The 16,811-nt window shown below is 71.5% G+C and overlaps 3 protein-coding genes across 5 annotated transcripts; 1 reads left to right on the plus strand and 2 right to left on the minus strand.

Moving 5' to 3' along the window:
- Positions 1–761: 761 nt before the first annotated feature.
- NDUFAF3 (NADH:ubiquinone oxidoreductase complex assembly factor 3) lies at positions 762–3,151 on the minus strand. Its single transcript, XM_064519064.1, has 5 exons — positions 3,014–3,151; positions 1,790–1,982; positions 1,642–1,708; positions 1,408–1,508; positions 762–1,206 (listed from the first exon to the last, which is right to left on the minus strand). Exons 1-5 carry the CDS (start codon positions 3,076–3,078, stop codon positions 1,123–1,125), a joined length of 510 nt encoding a protein of 169 aa, XP_064375134.1. The 5' UTR covers positions 3,079–3,151; the 3' UTR covers positions 762–1,122.
- A 3,416-nt stretch (positions 3,152–6,567) lies between these two features.
- On the plus strand, positions 6,568–12,023 carry DALRD3 (DALR anticodon binding domain containing 3). Of its 3 annotated transcripts, none has more exons than XM_064519066.1 (13): positions 6,568–7,142; positions 7,245–7,534; positions 7,617–7,891; positions 8,113–8,171; positions 8,276–8,398; positions 8,834–8,904; positions 9,393–9,451; positions 9,848–9,930; positions 10,346–10,469; positions 10,726–10,784; positions 10,890–11,003; positions 11,148–11,271; positions 11,532–12,023. In XM_064519066.1, exons 1-13 carry the CDS (start codon positions 6,756–6,758, stop codon positions 11,552–11,554), a joined length of 1,791 nt encoding a protein of 596 aa, XP_064375136.1. In that variant the 5' UTR covers positions 6,568–6,755; the 3' UTR covers positions 11,555–12,023. The 3 variants fall into 3 exon arrangements, with proteins under 3 accessions (XP_064375136.1, XP_064375138.1, XP_064375135.1); XM_064519065.1 differs by having other exon boundaries at positions 6,840–7,142; positions 11,203–11,271; XM_064519068.1 differs by lacking the exon at positions 11,148–11,271 and having other exon boundaries at positions 6,571–7,142.
- WDR6 (WD repeat domain 6) lies at positions 11,897–16,776 on the minus strand. The gene is made up of 6 exons (XM_064518561.1): positions 16,614–16,776; positions 14,163–16,551; positions 13,922–14,017; positions 13,663–13,779; positions 13,412–13,530; positions 11,897–13,301 (listed from the first exon to the last, which is right to left on the minus strand). Exons 1-6 carry the CDS (start codon positions 16,774–16,776, stop codon positions 12,811–12,813), a joined length of 3,375 nt encoding a protein of 1,124 aa, XP_064374631.1. The 3' UTR covers positions 11,897–12,810.
- Between the last annotated feature and the right edge of the window lie 35 nt (positions 16,777–16,811).

The following is a 16,811-nucleotide window of genomic DNA, read 5'->3' on the forward strand; positions in this document are numbered from 1 at the left end:
TGTGTGGCTGGGGCAGGAACCCTCCCCAGGGCTTCTGGGGCACTGGTTGTTCCCAATGCAACTCCAGAAACTCAGGAGCAGGTAAAAACGACTGACTGACTGACTTACCTCCAGCTCAAATCATTGCAGTTAGTACTGCTGCATGAGGGCTGGAGGGGCTCCCAGCAGCTTCATGAATACCTGACACTAATGCAAGGGCATCTGCAACTCCATCCGATTGCACAGTGCTAGCAGCAGCGTTAGATGCACAATCTGAGATAAGGGAAACACCAGCACTGGGTCCCAGGAAGCTGAGGGCGTTATTAGGCTCCCAGACTGTGTCATGATTGCATTATTTGGAAGGCCAGGAGGATGCTTAGCGAGGCTAAAGCTTCAGGGCTTGTGCAGGAGGGAAGGGCCAGCCCCATTACAATGCGCAAAGCAAACTTGCGGCGGTGGTCAAAATGATTCCAGGTCTTGGGCAATTTTTGGGCCACCAAACCTAGTGCAGGAGAGGTGGCTGAGCTGAGGAGAAACCTCATTCAATCAGGACAAACTTACAGAGACAGGCAGGCAAGAGGGGCAGGGGACAGAAGGTCTGCAAAGGGGCCCAAGCTGTCACACGGCTCACAGACACAGGCCTGCCTTGGGGCAACAGGTTCCTATGGCTGAGCTAAGAAAACCCACGCCTGCCCCCCTCCTGAGCCAGCCGCAGGAGTGCTGTGCTGCCCAGCAGCACGAGGAGCCGTGACAGTTTAACACCCCCAAGTAAGACACACCAGTCTCTCAGGCAAGTTTATCACACGGTGCGCAGAATCCCAGGTGCTGGGGACGCAGCAGCTGCCAGCGGAGCAGGTACCACCTCGGCAAAACCTCACGGCTTCGGGCGCAGTGCTGCTGGCCACGCTCGCCCCTTGCGTTGCTCCCAGCCCCGCTCCAGCGTGCCCGCAGCCCACCGCTGGGCGAGGAGGACAGAAAGCCCCGTGACTGGGGGGGCCAAGGGCTGAGCCCATGCGTCCACAAGGCCCCCCGTGCGCACAGAGCCACCGCCCAGGCAGCAGCTGGGGTCTGCCGGTTTATTCCGAAGCAGTTTCCCGTCTGGAGCAGCGGCGGTCGGGGCTGTTCAGTCCGTGGCCGAGAGCACTAGCCGCCCCGGGGAGGGATGAGCCCGGCAGCCGCGAGGCGTTTTTCGCTTGTTAGGAAGTTGAAGGTCGCACATGCGTTCGGCTGTGGGATGAGACAAGGGCAGGAATGAAGGCCGGGCTGCTGCGCCCCACACGCAGGCCCCACGCTCGCCCTCGGGCAGGACACAGCCCTTCCCCACGGGGCAGAGGACCTCCCACCCTCCAAGCTTGCCCATCCCCAGGCAGGCAGAGCCCAGCCAACCCCCTCCCCAGAGCCCGCCGCCTGCGCGCGCCCCCTCCTCACCGTGTCCTGCACCTCCACGGCGATCCCGCACTCCCGCATCTGCTTGAGCACGGCGGGATGCAGCCGCTCCACCCGGTCTCCCGTGCCCAGCACCAGGATCTCTGCAACAGCACGCACAGCCGGACGGTGGGGGGGCGGCATTCGGGCCGAGAACGCCCCACGCCTCCCCCCGCCAGGCCCCACGGGGGAGCCGGGCCCCGGCAGCGCCGCGTGGGCAGCACCGGCCCCACGTACCTATGCGGGGCTCCAGCAGCCGGAATAGCACCAGGCTCTCCTGCGAGATGTCCCTGTGGGAGCCGACCTGCGGGGACACCGGGGCGCTGAGCGGGGCAGGCCCTGCCGTGGGGCGGGGGGCCCCCCCACCCTGCCGTGGGGCACTCACGTTCCACTGGAGGATGGCGCGGGGCAGGATGGCGCAGGGCCCCACCACCAGGCTCCCGCTGACGGCGAAGCCGCGGCTGGTGTAGCCCTCGACGAACATGGTGTTGGGCGACTCGGGCTCCAGCACCGTCACCCGCGTCCGCTGGTACAGCTCGTCGTCCGCCGGCGTCAGGCGGTGAGCGCGGCTCGGCGCCCTGCGGGGGGGGCGGCTCGGCCATGGGGGGCCCGCGGCAGCGCCACGGCTGCCCCCCCGCCAGCCCCACAGTGACCCCCCTGCCAGCCCTCTCTCCTGGCCACCCCACAGCTACCCCCCGCCAGCCCCACAGCAATCCCTGTGGCAGCCTCAAAGTGGCCTCCATCAGCCCCGCAGCCCCCTCCCCTCCCCATATGGCTGCCCCATAGCTACCCCCTGCCAGCCCCACAGCCCTCTCCATTCCTGCCGCACAGCAACCTCCTGCCAGCCCCACAGCAATCCCCATGGCTGGCCCCCATCAGCCCCACAGCCCCCAGCCACCCCACAGTTACACTCTCTCACTCCCGCAGCCCCCCCTCCCCCCCACATAGCTGCCCCACAGCTACCCCCTGCCAGTCCTACAGCCCTCTCCATTCCTGCCCCACACCTAACCCCTGCCAGCCCCACAGCCCTCTGTGTTCCTGCCCAACAACAACGCCCTGTAAGCCCCACAGCAATCCCCATAGCCACCTCAAAGTGAGCCCCACAGCCTCCCCCTTGGCTACCCCACAGCTATCCCCTGCCAGCCCCACAGCCCCCCCCAACATGGCTGCCCCACAGCTATCCCCTGTCAGACCCACAGCAATCCCCACGGCTGCCTCAAATTGACCCCCACCAGCCCCCCACCATGGCCACCCCACGGTTACACCCTCCCACTCCCGAAACACCCCCCCCCCACATAGCTGCCCCACAGCTACTCCTTGTCAGCCCCACAGCCCTCTCCACTCCAGCCCCACAACAAGCCCCATGGCTGCCTCAAAGTGAGCCCCACAGCCCCCATGGCTGTCCCACCGCGACTCCCCCTGTCAGGCCCACAACCCCCCCACACGGCTGCCCCATAGCTACCCCCGCTCAGCCCCACAACCCTTCCCACGTGGCTGCCCCACAGCCACCAGCCCTCGGCCCCACAGCGACTACCCCCCCCTCGGCCCCACAGCCCCTTCCACGTGGCTGCCCCATAACCACCCCCCCCCAACCCCATCCCGGTCCTACCCGCTCAATGCCGCCGCCGCCCGCGGGACCGCGCGGCCCAGCTGCCGCAGCGCCGCCGCCGCCATGGCCGCCGCCGCCCCCCCCACCCCGGCGCCGCCGGATAGGGCGGGGCCTCGGCTCGCCCCGCCCCCGCGCCCCGCCCCTGCCCCCCCGCTCCCTGGCGGCCCCCCCGCGCCCCCCCGCGCCCCGCCCCGGCCCCACGGCCAGCCCCACGGATCGCTGCGGCCCCACGGACAGCCCCCGCCCCACGGCTGGCCCCGCCCTGCACCCAGCCCCACAGACAGCCCCGCCCCACACACAGCCACCGCCCCAGCCCCACGGATCGCTGCGGCCCCACTGGCAGCCCCCGCCGTGTCCCACATCACCCCCCCCCCCAGCCCCACTGGCACCGGCCGCCCTGACCCCGCCGGCAGCCCCAGCCCCACAGACCCCGGCACACGCCGGAGGCCCCAGCCCCACGGCTGGGCCTGGCCAACCCACGTTGACGGCTCTGGCCCCACTGACACCCCATCCCACGCTGGCGGCCCCAGCCCCACGGTGAGGGTCCGACCCCCACGGACAGCCCCGGCCCCACGCGGTGGGAGCAGGGCTCGGCCAGGGGCTCCCGCCAGCCCCACAGCGTGGCGGGTCAGCGTGGGGCCGTGGGGCGGCAGGTGGCGGCGCGGCCGGGGCCCCGTAACCGGAGAGGCGGTCGGCTGCGGCTCGGCGCCTGGTGCGCCCGGGGCGGGCTTTGGCCAGCGCCGGAGCAAAAGCGAAACCGGCTGTGCCGGGAAAGGGGAAGTGGCGGGGAGAGGCCGCGCGTGGCCCCCGCCGCCCCGCTTCGCCGTGGGGACGCGGGGAGACGCCCCGCCGCCTGCGCCCCGGCCGGCGGCGCCTGGGGGGTCCCGGCCCCCGGCCCCGCGCGGGGGGGGGGGGGGGGTGTCCCCGGCACCCTGCTCCGGGCGGCACCGCCGCCGTGCCCCCGGGAAGGCTCCGCGCCGGCCGAGGCTGCTGCACCGGAGGCGGCCGGGGCGCCCTGCCCGGGGCCGGAGGTGAGAGGGGTCGCGCCGCGGGGCGGCTCCGCAGGCACTGCCCCCGAACCGGGGTCCCGTGCGGGGATTGCCCCCTCCGGCCTCGCTGCCCGCGCTGGGGAGGCGGGAGGCTGCGCCCGCCGGCTCCGCCATGTGCCCGCCGGCTGCCCCGGGGCGGCGAGGGGCGCGCGAGGGGCGCGGGGCGGCCGCCGCAGCCCTCCGGCCCAAACCGAAACGCGTGGATGCTGGCAGCGTCGCCGGCGGGGGCCCGCTGGGCACGAGGGCTGTGGTGGTCCCACACCCGTGGGGTGCCCCATGGGTCGGCCGTGTCCGGCCTCATCCCATTCCCTGGGTGTGGGGCAATGCCAGCAGCCCCCTCATGGCACTCCCAGGGTCAGAGATCCCTGCGGGGCACTGGCTCCTGGGTGGAAATGGGGGGACGCCCCATGCACGGGACAGGGGGTGGGCAGCACCCGCCAAGAGCGCTGCGCAGCTCCCTGCCTTGCTGTGTGCTGGGCCCCACTGTGCACCCCCTGCGCCCCATGGCATGGCTCTGCCCCCACCCTGCACCCCATGGCACGGCTCTGCTCCCAGCCTGCACCCCACAGCACGGCTCTGCTTCCACCCCGTTCCCCATGGCAGGGGCCTGCACCCCCATGGCAGGAGGCTGCTCCCACCCTGCACCCCATGGTGTGGCTCTGCCCTCCAACCCATGCCCCACACACTGCTGCCAGTCTGCACCCCACAAGACGGGTTCCCCCCCATTGGGGGGGCCCCGCTGCCATCAGCCCCAGGCTGAGCTCCCCCGTGGTGGGGCCATGACTTCCCCTGCCCCAGCTCCGCAGACTCTCGGGTTCCTGTTTGCATCTCCCCGTTTCTCCTCCCGCGCCGCTCGTGGGCCTGGCAGCCGCACCGGGGTAGGGGCTGGGGCACACGAGGCTGCCGAGGCCCCACGTCCCCTTCCCCCCCGCCACCCGCCGCAGGGCTGGCCCGCAGCCCGGGCAAGCCCTGGCACCGCGGGGGTTACCGGGAAGTCTCCCAGCCTCCGTAACCGGACCTGTTCCCATCACCCTGCCAGCGGCGGGGAGACGCCGGGCTGCCCCCAACCCCTGTGGAGCCACAGGCCCGGGCGGACGGCACGGCCCCCAGTGTGGGGTGCTGGCGGCGGGGGCTGTGCGGAGCCGGTGGGATCCCCCACTCTGCCAGCCCGGCACCCGGAGGAGGCTGGTTTCACTTCCCCGCTGGGGGAGCCGGGCGGCGCGGAGCCAGGAGGCACCCAGGGCTGTGCCGTGCCTGTGCCGGGAGCCGCATGGCAGGTGCCGGGGCGGGTGCCCTCCTTCGGGGACGGCTCGGGTTTCCAGGGGCCGCTCCGACGGCACCAGATGCTCCAGCCCCACCGGGGCTTTGTTCAGCGCCGTTTCCTTTCGGCTCAGCCGCGCCGCCCTCTCCTTGGCGCCCGGCCCGCGGCAACGGAGGCAGTGGAGGGGGGGCCGTGGCACCACCCCGGCCTCTCCCGGCACCCCCGGACACAAGCGGCCCCTGCCCGGCGGTAAGTCGCCCTCCCCGGGGTGGTGGGGCAGCTCCCGGCCTGTCCGGCCCCGGCGCCTGCGCGGGCAACGGAATCCCAAAAGCAGCTGTCCCCGCTGCGCCCAGCTGCCCTGGGATTTCGTTACCCGCGCCGCCGCCCCCGCTCCCGCCCCGCTGCCCCCGGCCCTCCTCGCCCACCACCCTGCAGCTGCCCCACTGCCCCGAGACGGGAAAAAGGGGCGCCCGGACCCTGCTTTGCTGTGCAAAGCCCCCCCCCAGGGCCGGCGAGGCTCTCTGGCACTCGCGTGCTCCCCCCCCACTCCGGTCTAAAGATAGCAGCTCGTTTCCTGGGGAGAAACCGCCGGAGCGAGCGTGCCGCGTGGCTGCCGGCCGCAGCCGGGATGTGGCCTCCTGCGGCGGGGCAGCGAGGGCCGGCGCGGGTCACGAGACGCTGCGCCAGCTTCCTGCCGCCGCGAGCCGGCTGCCACGCATAGGGCCCCCCCCCGGCTCGTGGCTTCCCCCCGGCACCGGCAGGGTGGGCAGCGACATGGGGAAGGTGCCCCGGCGGGATCCGGTCCCTGGAGAGAGATGGCTTTGGAATGACACGATCACTCCCGCTGAGCGGGCAGCGGAGAGCCATCGGGAATGTCGTGTCTGTCCAAAGCTTTTTCGGCGCCGCCGTGAGCCTCGTGTCGGGCGCGTGGCCCCGGCTTTCGCGGGGCTGCCACCGAGCCGCGTCCCCGGGCTGGGACCTGCCGCTTCGGACCCCCCGAGCGGCTCTGCCGGGGCAGCGGCCCGAGCCGAGGTCCAGGCGACTCCTCAGGCCGCGCCGCTGCGTGCCGGGCAGAGGCGCTGGGCAGCTCCCGCCCTGCAGACAGTCAGCAGTTGGTCTGGTGCGAGCAGCGAGTCTCAGATCACCTCTTGGCTGTGGGCAGTGCGGCGAGCACGCTGCCATGGAGGAGCCTGGCCCTGCGGCAGCCCGTGCGGGCGTTCTGGGCCCCTGGAACCGCTCCCTGGGGAAGGTGCTCCCCTGCAAGGCTCCTCTCGTGCAGCGGCACGGCTCCTGCTGCCAAACCCCCGGCGAGGAGCGCCAGGCCTCGAGGGCGGCCGTCGGGGCTCTCCAGGCGCCCCCGGACCGTCCAGACCTCACCGGCTGCGCCACCGCCGTCCCGGGGCTTCGCTCGCCGCGGCCCGCCGCACCCAGCATGGCCGCGCCGCGCTGCCCGCCACGCCCAGCATGGCGGCCCCGCGCCCGTTACCCCCAAGATGGCCGCCCGGCCCCGTCCGACCCTCCCGCGCCCAAGATGGCCGGCCAGGCAGGCTGCGCGCCGCGCCCAACATGGCGGCCGCCTCCCGCCAGGCCCCGCCCACGAAGGGGTGTGACGTCACGCACGGGCGGCGGAAGCGGCGGCGGGGAGCGCATGGAGGCGGGCGAGCGGCGGCCGGCGGTGGCGGCGACGCTGCGGGCCCTGAACGGGGCGCTGGGGCGGCCGGCCGCGCCCTGGGTGAAGGAGACCGGCGCCCGCCACCTGCGGCACCGCGACTTCCTGGCGCCGTGGGCCGCGCTGCGGGCCGCCTTCGGCGGGGGGCAGGTAGGCCGCGGGGGCGGGGCCTGCCGGGGGGCGGGGCCTGCCCGAGGGGTGGTGCGGTGGGAGCCGGGCCCAGGCCCCTTACCCAGCGGTGCTCCCTTGCAGGTGCCCGCTGACGTCATGGCGCGTGTGACGTCACTCTCGGGCCCGGAAGTGCTGCCACTGGGCGAGTGCCAGGAGACCTCGGCGGGGCTGGCAGTGCAGGTGCAGCGCCCCGAGGCCTTCCAGCGGCTGCTGGGCGCCCGCCCCGCGCCCGCCCCGGCGTCGGCGTCACCACCGATGTCGGTGGTGCTGCACTGCCCGGGTCTGCGCGGCCCCGGCGCCGCCCTGGCGCCCCGCCACCTCCGCCCCGTGCTGCTCGCCGACCACCTGGCCGAGGTGCTGACCGCCCAGGGGTGAGTGCCCACCTGGCCCCCCGCCCCCGCCCGCCACCCCACTGCCGCCTCTCTCCTCCCTCCCTCCTTCCCTCCCTCGCAGGGCCAGCGTGTGCCTGGTGCCCGCCCCGGGCGACGAGGCCAGCTGGGAGGTGCTGCGGCGGCTCCGCGTCGCCTGGCCTGGTGGCTGCCCCGGCCCCGCGGACGCCATCCCGGCCCTGAAGCGGGCCCTGGTGCAGTCGCCCTATGCCACGGCTGGCGAGTGGGGGCCAGGCGCGGCCGCGCTGCCTGAGGGCGTCCTGGCTAAAGTGGACCTGAAGAGCTTCGTGGAGCGGCAGCGCCTGGAGGGCTACGACCCCAATCTGGACGTCCTTCTCGGTGAGCTTTGTGGGCGCAGCGTCGCTAGCGTGACAGCACGGGGGGTGAAGGGCTGCAGACGAGTCTGTTTCTTGTCTTTTTTAAATTATCCTTACAAAAATAAAGAATGTTTAGATCTAGACTGCCTTTTCTTCTTGTTCCCCTGCCTGGGGCTGGGGCAGGATGGAGCAGGGGTGCAGTATGCCCACGCTTCCCTCCCTGAGCCTCCTTCCTCCTTTCAGTGACGGAGGAGAAGCTGCGGTGCCTGGCAGAGCTGCAGCAGGCCGTCCTGCAGTGCGTGGTGAGTAACCCCGCCACTGCCGCGCTGCCTGGCTCCCACTTCCCAGCTGGCGTTCCCTTCTGTCACACACCGGAGCCTGAGCCCACCACTGTGCTCCGCTGCAGGCTGGTGGCCAGGGAAGCTGCTGCCACGTGGTGCATGTGGTGAGCTGCGAGGAGGAATTCCAGCAGCAGCAGATGGATCTGCTCTGGAGGATTTTGGATCCGGGAGCCCACACAGCCCTGCAGGTGAGGAACGTTGTGCCCTCCTCATCGTGGCCCCCAGGATCTTTGTGCTGAGCCAGTTCTCCTGCAATCCCTGTGGTGAATCTGGGGTCCAGCCTCATCTCCTTGTGAGTCTTCCCTTCAAGCGTGCTGGCCCCTCCGCACTCTCACCCAGGCTGTGGAGCAGTCGCTCTGCCCTTGGGATTTTAGTGCTGAAGAAGGAAGGGCAGGAGGAGGTTGCAGGGACACATCTAGAACCAGAATGTTCTTAACCGAATTTGCTGGTGTTCTTCAGCAGCTCCTGACGCTGGGCTCCCCTTTCCCTGTGACACCTCTTTCCAGGTGTGAACAGGGGTTTCCCTGGCTGCTCTCCAGGTTCAGTTCTTCCTGCACTGCCTTTCAGTGCAGTACAGCTTCTAAGTCCTTGAACCTGAGCCCAGTGTCTCCTCTCTCTTTCAGAAACACCTTGTCTGTGGACCGGTGAAGGTGGCAAAGCCCTCGTCCCCTGTTGGGACGGACCAGTACTTCCAGTAAGTTGGTATTTAGGAAGGAGCCAGCTGTGTCGCTCACCTGCCAAGGCTGCCTGGGTTCTGCTTTGGCCCGGCAGACACCTAGGGAGCTCCCTGAATAGCTGAGTGTGCGGGAAGTTTTAGAAAGTTTCCGTGCAGTCCCAGCAGCCCTCCTCCACTATGGTTTTCTGTGGCTTTGTGGCCATCTCTAGAGGCCTGGAGATCCAGGGCACGGGCAGGAGAGGGAAAACAACCGTTTTGCCCTCCCTGCTCTTAGTAGCCCCCTCTAGCTGGGCTGCCTGTGGCCCTGTCGGCGCTGACTGCCGGGGGCTGCAGCTATCCCCCTGCCCAGCAGCGCTGCCGGGAGGAAAGGCCGGGGCAGGAGCTGGGCCCCGTGCAGCGTAACCCACCGCAGCAGCCCGAAGGCTGGGGGAGCCCTTGGGCGCTCTCTGGAGCAGGCTCGCCCGGGACGGGGAGCGGGTGGCTGTGACTGTCCATGTTCCTCCCAGGCTCCGAAAGCGCCAGATGTACGAAGCCTCTGTGATGAAGTATGGGGAACTTGCTCAAGGTGAGGATTTGCTCTGTGGCCCCACACGTAGACGCTGCTCTGTCACTTCCACACTGCTCCCACGCGTCTCTCCCATCTGCCTCACGGTCTCGTGGCTGTGGCCAGCAGGTCTCCCACCCACGGTGCTGGCTCTCCCCACTGGGAAGGAGCTGGGGTGCTGACCTTGCTTGGGAGGAAGGCATCTGAACTGTCCCACAGGGCACCAGCACAGAGCGGTGCCTGCGGAGGTCCCCTGCTCGCTCCTGGGAGAAGGGGCTGGGAAAGTGTGTGGGTTTCCAGCCTGTACCCCAGCTTCAGCAGGAACCTCCTGCCCCCAGTGGGGGTTCCTGCCTAGGGGTGGTGGGTACGTGGGGATGGAGCGAGCTGTGCATGTGGCGCCACTTGTGCTTTCTGCAGACGAGGCCTGGACTGAAGTTATTGATGTCCTGACAGCGGCTGCCATCAGGTTCGAGATGCTGAGCACTGCCCACCGGAGTCAGGTAGGACAGGCCAGAGCTGCAGCGCTCTGTGCAGGGCCAGGGGGGCTGTGAGCAGTGGGACGTACCACTCTTTGGGAGCTACAGATCGTGGTACAGGCTGAGGTCAGGCAGAAGCAGAGGGACAAGTAGCAATGGGGAGAGGGAAGGTGCTGTGTGGGCTCTTTGGCTGCCCTCGGTTGGGGGGCAGAGGGCTTTCCCATGGGATGAAGCAAGCAGGTGTGGGCTGGTGTTCCTGCACCCGCAGCCAGCCCTGGTGTCCTCCACCTGTCTGCCCAGGATGGGCACGGGCTTGGCCCACTGGTGGTCATGCTCTGCCTAGTGGGGAAGGTTCTGCTGCCCCAGCGGGAGGTGCAGGGACTCGCCAGGACTGGCTCTGTGCCGAGCTGCCTGGACCTCAGCCTGTCTCTCCCCTCAGATCGTCCTGGACCTGGAGGACAGCAGCATCTCCACAAAGGGAACCAAGAGCGGCGCCTTCGTGATGTACAACTGTGCCCGGCTGGCCACGCTCTTCGACACCTACCAGCGGGCCGTGGAGCGAGGTGAGCCCCAGCGCAATGGGCCCCCTCCCGTGGCAGCGACTCCAGGGCTGCTCCTCATGGCTGTGCGGGGACAGGGCTGTTCCTGGAGCCCCGTGAGCTGCTCCACAGCCGCCTTGCCAGCAACTCTGCCAGAGGCTGATGGCCTGTGATGGGGCTCCAGCACAGCCTGTCCCCTGGGCTGCCCCGAGAGGCGCCTGCGGCAGGGAGGCCCCAGCGCTCCTATGAGCACGGCAGCAGTCTCTTGCCTCCTTTCCAGGCACGTACCCCCCCTTGCCGCCACCATCAGAGCTGAACTTCTCCTGCCTCCGGGAAGAGGTGAGGGATGGGGACCGCAGGGAGCTGCATGCACTCAGGGCTGAGGATGGATGCTCCTGGCCCAGGGGGATCCGGCCCTCTCGGACACACCTAACTCTTTTGCAGGGCGAATGGCTCCTGCTCTTCAACTATCTCCTGCCCTTCCCCGAAGTCTTGCAGCAGGCAGCACAGCTGCCCCTACCCAGTAAGGGGATCCGGATCACAGCCAGCACGGAGACGGTAAGTGCCATGTGTCAGAGCACCCATGGGTGCTGTTCTCACAGAAAGGTGCTGCCCGCAGTGTGCGACGCCCGGGCAGTGCTGAGGAGCCTCCCTGGGATGAGACCGCAGCTCGGCTAGCGCTGCTGTGCTTGGTGGGGGCAGACGGCCCAAGAGCAGACGAGCCCCACAGTGCCGGCACTCGCTCTGTGTGCTGCAGGTGTGCAAGTTCCTGATCCAGCTCAGCATGGATTTCAGCTCCTACTACAACCGTGTCCACATCCTGGGGGTGAGTCAGCTACCCCAGGCAACTTGCTAAGGGGAGGCAGCACCACAGCCATCCTGGGGGCTGCACTAGAGGCCTTTCCCTTAGGCTGGGCTGCGGCAGAGGACAGCCCTGCCCAGAGCAGGCTCTTGGGTGCCAGCAGCAGGATATGGCCCTGCACTGGCCTCTTGAGGCCGTGTAGGCAGGGCAAAGAGGCAGCAACGCCTCTAGCGCCCAGGGGGACTGTGGCCCCCAGCACCACCTTGCCGCCTTTCTCCCCGCAGGAGCCGTTCCCTCACCTCTTTGACCAGATGTTTGCTCGCCTCCAGCTGCTGGCAGCGGTGAGGGACATGTTCCACAGCGCCCTGGCGACTCTGCACCTCCCGCCTCTCAGCCAGATTTGAGCTGCTGCTGGACAGAAGCGCCATGCGGGACGGGGCAGTGCATGCTCTCCCGGGAGGGCCAGGGGCTGCCGCTGGCCACGGAGGGGAGGGTTTGGGTGCGTGCGCCCAGGGCGAGCCTGCGAGCCGGGAGGAGGAGAGCTGGCACCGTCTGTGCCCACCAGGCCGTGGGGCACAGCGGAGGAGGCCGGGGGAGGCGAGGACGCACCAGGGAGCAGGGCACCCACAATACCAAACACCAGCCACCCTCCCCTCAACGCTGTTTATTGACGGGTAGCTCTGTGCCGGCACAGAGCGCCTGGGGCTGCGTGGCCCCTGCCTTGCCCAGGGCCAGGCCGCGATGGTGAGGGCCAATACAGTTATTGCTGGACAAGTGCTCTGTGTGTGTGTCTGACCCCAGCGGCGGCGATGCCTGAGGTCGGGGGGTGGATGCAGGCACAGCCGGGCTGGGAAACAAGGCCGTGCTGCACTGGTGCTGGTTTCTGCTCCCACCCAGCTGCATGGAGCAGGATGTGGCTCCTAAATGCCCTGTGCGGGGCGGGGGGCAGAGCCATGGTCTCTCAGCACTGGATGCCCTGTGAGCATCTTGAGGTGGGGGCTTCTCATCTCTATCTGTGCTTTGACTGCTGGGGCCTGAGCTGCTCATGAACACGCTCGCCAGCTCGAGGAAGGTACTGAGGACTGCTCTGATGCGGATGGCCTGGCTCAGGGTGTCCCAGTGGGGTGGGGGGGGGCACACTGCCACCGGGGAGCCCCAGCCACCTCCCTGGGGCACCTAAAGGGCTGTGCACCACCACCAGCAGCACCTGTGGCCTCTGCGCGGGGCCAGCACCATCCTTCCTGCCTTACCACGAAGGCCGAACCAGCCCTACACATGGCAGCTAGAGGCTCATCCTCCCTGGAGAGGGGACAGTCCTGCTGCGGGTCACCTGCCAGAGCCACTGCAGCCGCCAGCCTGGGCACCAAAGGGCCTCAAAGCCAGAGCCGAGAGCTGCAGAGATCTGGCCCTGCTCATCACAGGGGCAAGCGAGCTTGTGGCCCCAGCTAGCAGGCGTCCCTGAATTGCTGAGCACTGGCCAAAGAAGGACTCTGCTGCTCTCGTGGCACCTGCCGTCCCCTCGGCAGCAGCACGGGCGGTGGGGTTTGCTGCGCGCCTCCCCCTTCACTGGGGCGCTTCCGGCAGCGGGGGCTCGGGGCGGGCGGCCCGGGCGGCCCAGCGCACCATCTCCAAGCCCTGCCCGCAGAGCACGCAGTAGTAGTGCAGCTCCCCGCCGGGCTCCGCCGCCGCCTCCCAGCAGTCCAGCTCCGCCAGGTCGGGCACGTGGAAAAACGTGGTGCTCAGCTCCTCCAGGCCACCCGGGCCCAGCTGCCACAGCGTCAAGCGCTGGTCCACCGAGGCGGAGAGCACCAGGTCCGGCCGCAGCACCCTGATGCCCGTCACGTGGGCGGCGTGGGCGCAGGGGCGCGAGAGCTGCTCCAGCAGCCGCAGACAGGCCTCCCCCTCGCCCGGGGCCGCCTCCACCAGGCAGACGTGGATGGAGCCGTCGTCGCTGCCGCTGGCCACCAGGTACCGGCCCTCCGGCATCTCCCGGACATGGAGGCTGTTCACGCCGCAGCTGTGGGCCATGACGGTGAGCAGCGGGGCGCCCAGGGCTGGGGAAACAGGCGCCGTAAGGGGAGCAGCAAGGCTCGCGCCGCTGAGGGCAGAAGCGCCGCTGCCGCAGCCTCACTGCCGCCCTCGGGGCAGGAGCGGAGACACCCACCCAGGGGTTGCATCGCTCCCTCCACTCGCTGCAGGGCGTCCGTGGCCTCCGCGATGGGGGCGGTGATGTCCCAGAAGGCGACGCTGCCGTCGGTGGCCGCGCTGCACAGGAAGCATCTCCTAGGAGAGAGGCGTCGCGGGAGCTGCCCGAGCCTGGCAGGAGAGAGCCCTGCCACCCCCAGGGCCCGGCTCCTCCCCGCCACCTCCCGGCCCGGTCGCCCCGGCCCTGCGAGGCCAAGCGCGCGGGCTCACCTCGCGCCTCCGGCCCCCGCGTGCAGGAACGTCTCCACCTTCAGCACGCAGCGCTGGTGGTGGAAGGACTCTGCCACGAGCACCAGCCTCCGGGCGGCCTCCAGCAGCCCGAAGAGCCTGCGGCGGAGCAGAGGGTGGTCAGCTCGGGCAGATGGGGCTCCCTCACACGCGGCGAGGCGCGTTCGTGGCTGCAACCCCTGCGCTGAGCTCCTTCCCCAGCGCCAGCGTCCCGGCCCCGAGTCCCACAGCAGCTCCTCACCGGACGGAGCCATCGCTGCAGGCGGCAGCCAGGAACGTGCAGGGTGTCGGCAGCTGCTCAGCGTCGGTCCCGGGCACGACCGAGAGGGACATGTACCTGCAGCAAACACACGATGCTCGCTCGCCGCCCGGGGTCCTTCCAGCAAGAGGAAGGACCGAGCCGTTCCCTAAGCCCGAAAAGCCCCTCGGGGCCCAGCCACGAGGAGCCGGGACCGCCACCGCGGGCTGCCACTGAGTGTCACCTGGTCTCGGGGTCCATCTTGACGAGCTTGTGCCTGTTCTTCATTCGGTCCCAGTGTTCGTCGAGCCGATGGGAGGCCACGTGGAGAACTTCGCAGGCCACGGTGCTCTCGGAGGCCGGGTCGCCGGTTAAGAGCAGCCGGTAGCACTCGATCTGCGCCCGGCCCCCGCCGGAGAAGAGCAGGACGGACAAGGCGGCATCGTGGGGCCGTGTGGGGCCGGCCAGCGCCAGCGCTCGCACGCTGGAGATGTGGTCGTCGAGCGTGGTGAGGGGCAGGGCCGCGCGGGAGCGCTCGCTGAGCGCCAGGACGCAGGCCGTGGTGTCCTCGCTGCCGGTGACGAAGACGTTAATGGCGGGGCACCCGGGCGCCCGCACGGCCCCCAGGCGCCGCACGCACGTGATCTCCCGCCCGTGCAGGGATGCCAGCAGCACCTGCTGCTCGCAGGGCTCGGGCGCGCTGCTGTAGAGCATCACGTCCCCCCGCTTGACGTAGGCGAAGGCCTCGGCCGAGGGGCCACTGCTGTAGCTCCAGGAGCGGTGCCCCCCGCCGCAGGGCACGCAGTGGAGGTTCTCGCCGGTCCTGGTGCTCCACACCACGAAGCTGTCGGCGTGGAAGCCCAGCACGAGCAGGTCGCCGCTGGGGGTGAAGCGCAGCTCCTCGATCCACTGCAGCCCCTTGCAGGGCCTGTGCTTCCGCAGCACCTCCAGCCGCCGGCCCTGCAGGCGCAGCTGCCAGTAGCAGCCGTCCCGGCCCGTGCTGTAGACGTAGCCCCCGTGGCAGGTCACCGACGTGACGCCCGTCTTCCCGTGGAGCCCGAAGAGGACGCACAGCGGGGCCTCGAGGGGAAGAGCCTCTTTTTGCCGCAGGAGAGAGGGCTCCGCCTCGCTCCCGGCGCCATCGGCGGGGACGTCGCTCTCCGCGGCCGGCCCCGGCGGGGGGCTGCAGGCGAAGAGCAGCAGGGAGCCGCGGCGGTCGCCGCACACCAGCAGGCCGCCCTGGGGCGGGAAGGCGGCGGCGGTGTGCCAGCGCTGCTTGCAGGGCGGCAGCAGGTAGCGGCCCAGCGGGCGCAGGGCGGGCGCCCGCCCGGGGCGGCAGGCGACGTCCAGCCAGAGCAGCTCTCCGCCGGGGCCCGAGGCCAGGAGGGTGGCGGCGCCGGGGGGCAGCCCGGGGCGGGCGGCCCAGCTCAGCCCGCGCACGGCCCCCTCGAAGAGCCGCGCGTGGACCACATCGCCGGGGCGGCCCAGGGCGAAGACGGCCAGGCGCCCGTCGCCGCCGCCCAGGGCGCAGAGCGCGTCGCCCGCCGCGCCGGGCAGGGGGGCGGCCGCCAGCACCGCGCGGGGCCCGGCGGCCTCGGCGGGCAGCACCGGCGCCCAGCGCCCCGCCGCCGCCTCGTAGGCCGCCAGCCCGCCCGCCTCGCCCAGCGCCAGCACCCGCCGCGGCCCCGCCAGCCGCACGGCCCGCGGCCGCCCCGGCGCCCCCAGCGCCGCCGCCGCCGCCGCCGCCTCCCGCGGCCGCCACAGCCGCGCGCCGCCGTCGGCGCCGCCCGTGGCCACGCAGCCGCCGGCGGGGCGCACGGCCAGGGCACGCAGGGCCCCGCGGTGCCCGCGCCGCGCCCGCCGCACGCCGCCGCCGCCGCCCCACTCGAGGCAGGCGCCGTCCTCGCCGGCGCTCACGGGCCGCGGGCCGCGCAGCGCCACGGCGCCCACGCGCGCCCCGTGCCCGTAGCACACGAGCAGGCAGGGCGCCTCGCCGCCGCCGCCCAGCTCGCCCACGGCCCAGAGCCGCACGCTGCGGTCCTCGGAGGCGGAGGCCAGCAGCCCCCGCGGCGCCGCGTAGCTGAGCGCCAGCACGGCGCCGCGGTGCCCCCGCAGCCGCCGCCGCGGCGCCGCCGCCGCCGCCGCCCGCCACACCACCACGGCGCCCGCCGCCGTGCCGGCCGCCAGCGCCAGGCGCGCCCACCCCGCCGCCGCCCCCGCCAGCGCGGCGCAGCGCAGCGCCCCGGCGCCGTCGCACCGCGCCCGCCGCAGCCAGCGCCCGCCGCCGCGCCACTCGTACAGCGCCACGGCGCCGCCGCCCAGCGCCAGCGCCAGCCGCCCGCCCGCCGCCCACCGCGCCTCCCACACGCGCGCCCCCACCTCCCGCGCCGCGCCGCCGCCCGCCGCCGCCAGCGCCGCGCCGCCGCCGCCGCCGCCGCGCCGCACCGCCAGCACGGCCAGCCAGCGCCCGCCGAAGGCCGCCACGCGCACCGCGCCGCCGCCGCCGCCCGGCTCCGCCCGCAGCCCCTGCACGCTGGCCTGCCGCAGCACGCTCCGCCGCCCCGCCGCCGCCGCCGCGCCGCCGCCGCTCAGCCGGAACGCCGCCACCTCCGGGCCCGTGCCTGCCGGGACAGCGCGTCAGCGCGGCCCGCCGCCACCGCCGCCGCGCCCGCCCCCCGCCGCCGCCGGCGCTCACCGGCCAGCAGCACGTCCCCCGCGAACTCCAGCGCCGTCACCGGCGCCACCAGCGCCACCGACTCCATCGCCCGCCGCCGCCGCTCGCCCGTCCGCCCGGCGCGGCAGCGCTCGCCGCCCATTGGCCGCCGCCCGCGCACGCTGATGAAGCGCTCGCCGCCCATTGGCCGCGCCGCGCCACGCCCCCAAGACACGCAGA

This window comes from Dromaius novaehollandiae, chromosome 12, assembly GCF_036370855.1.
Source record: "Dromaius novaehollandiae isolate bDroNov1 chromosome 12, bDroNov1.hap1, whole genome shotgun sequence".
NCBI classification, from domain to species: domain Eukaryota; kingdom Metazoa; phylum Chordata; class Aves; order Casuariiformes; family Dromaiidae; genus Dromaius; species Dromaius novaehollandiae.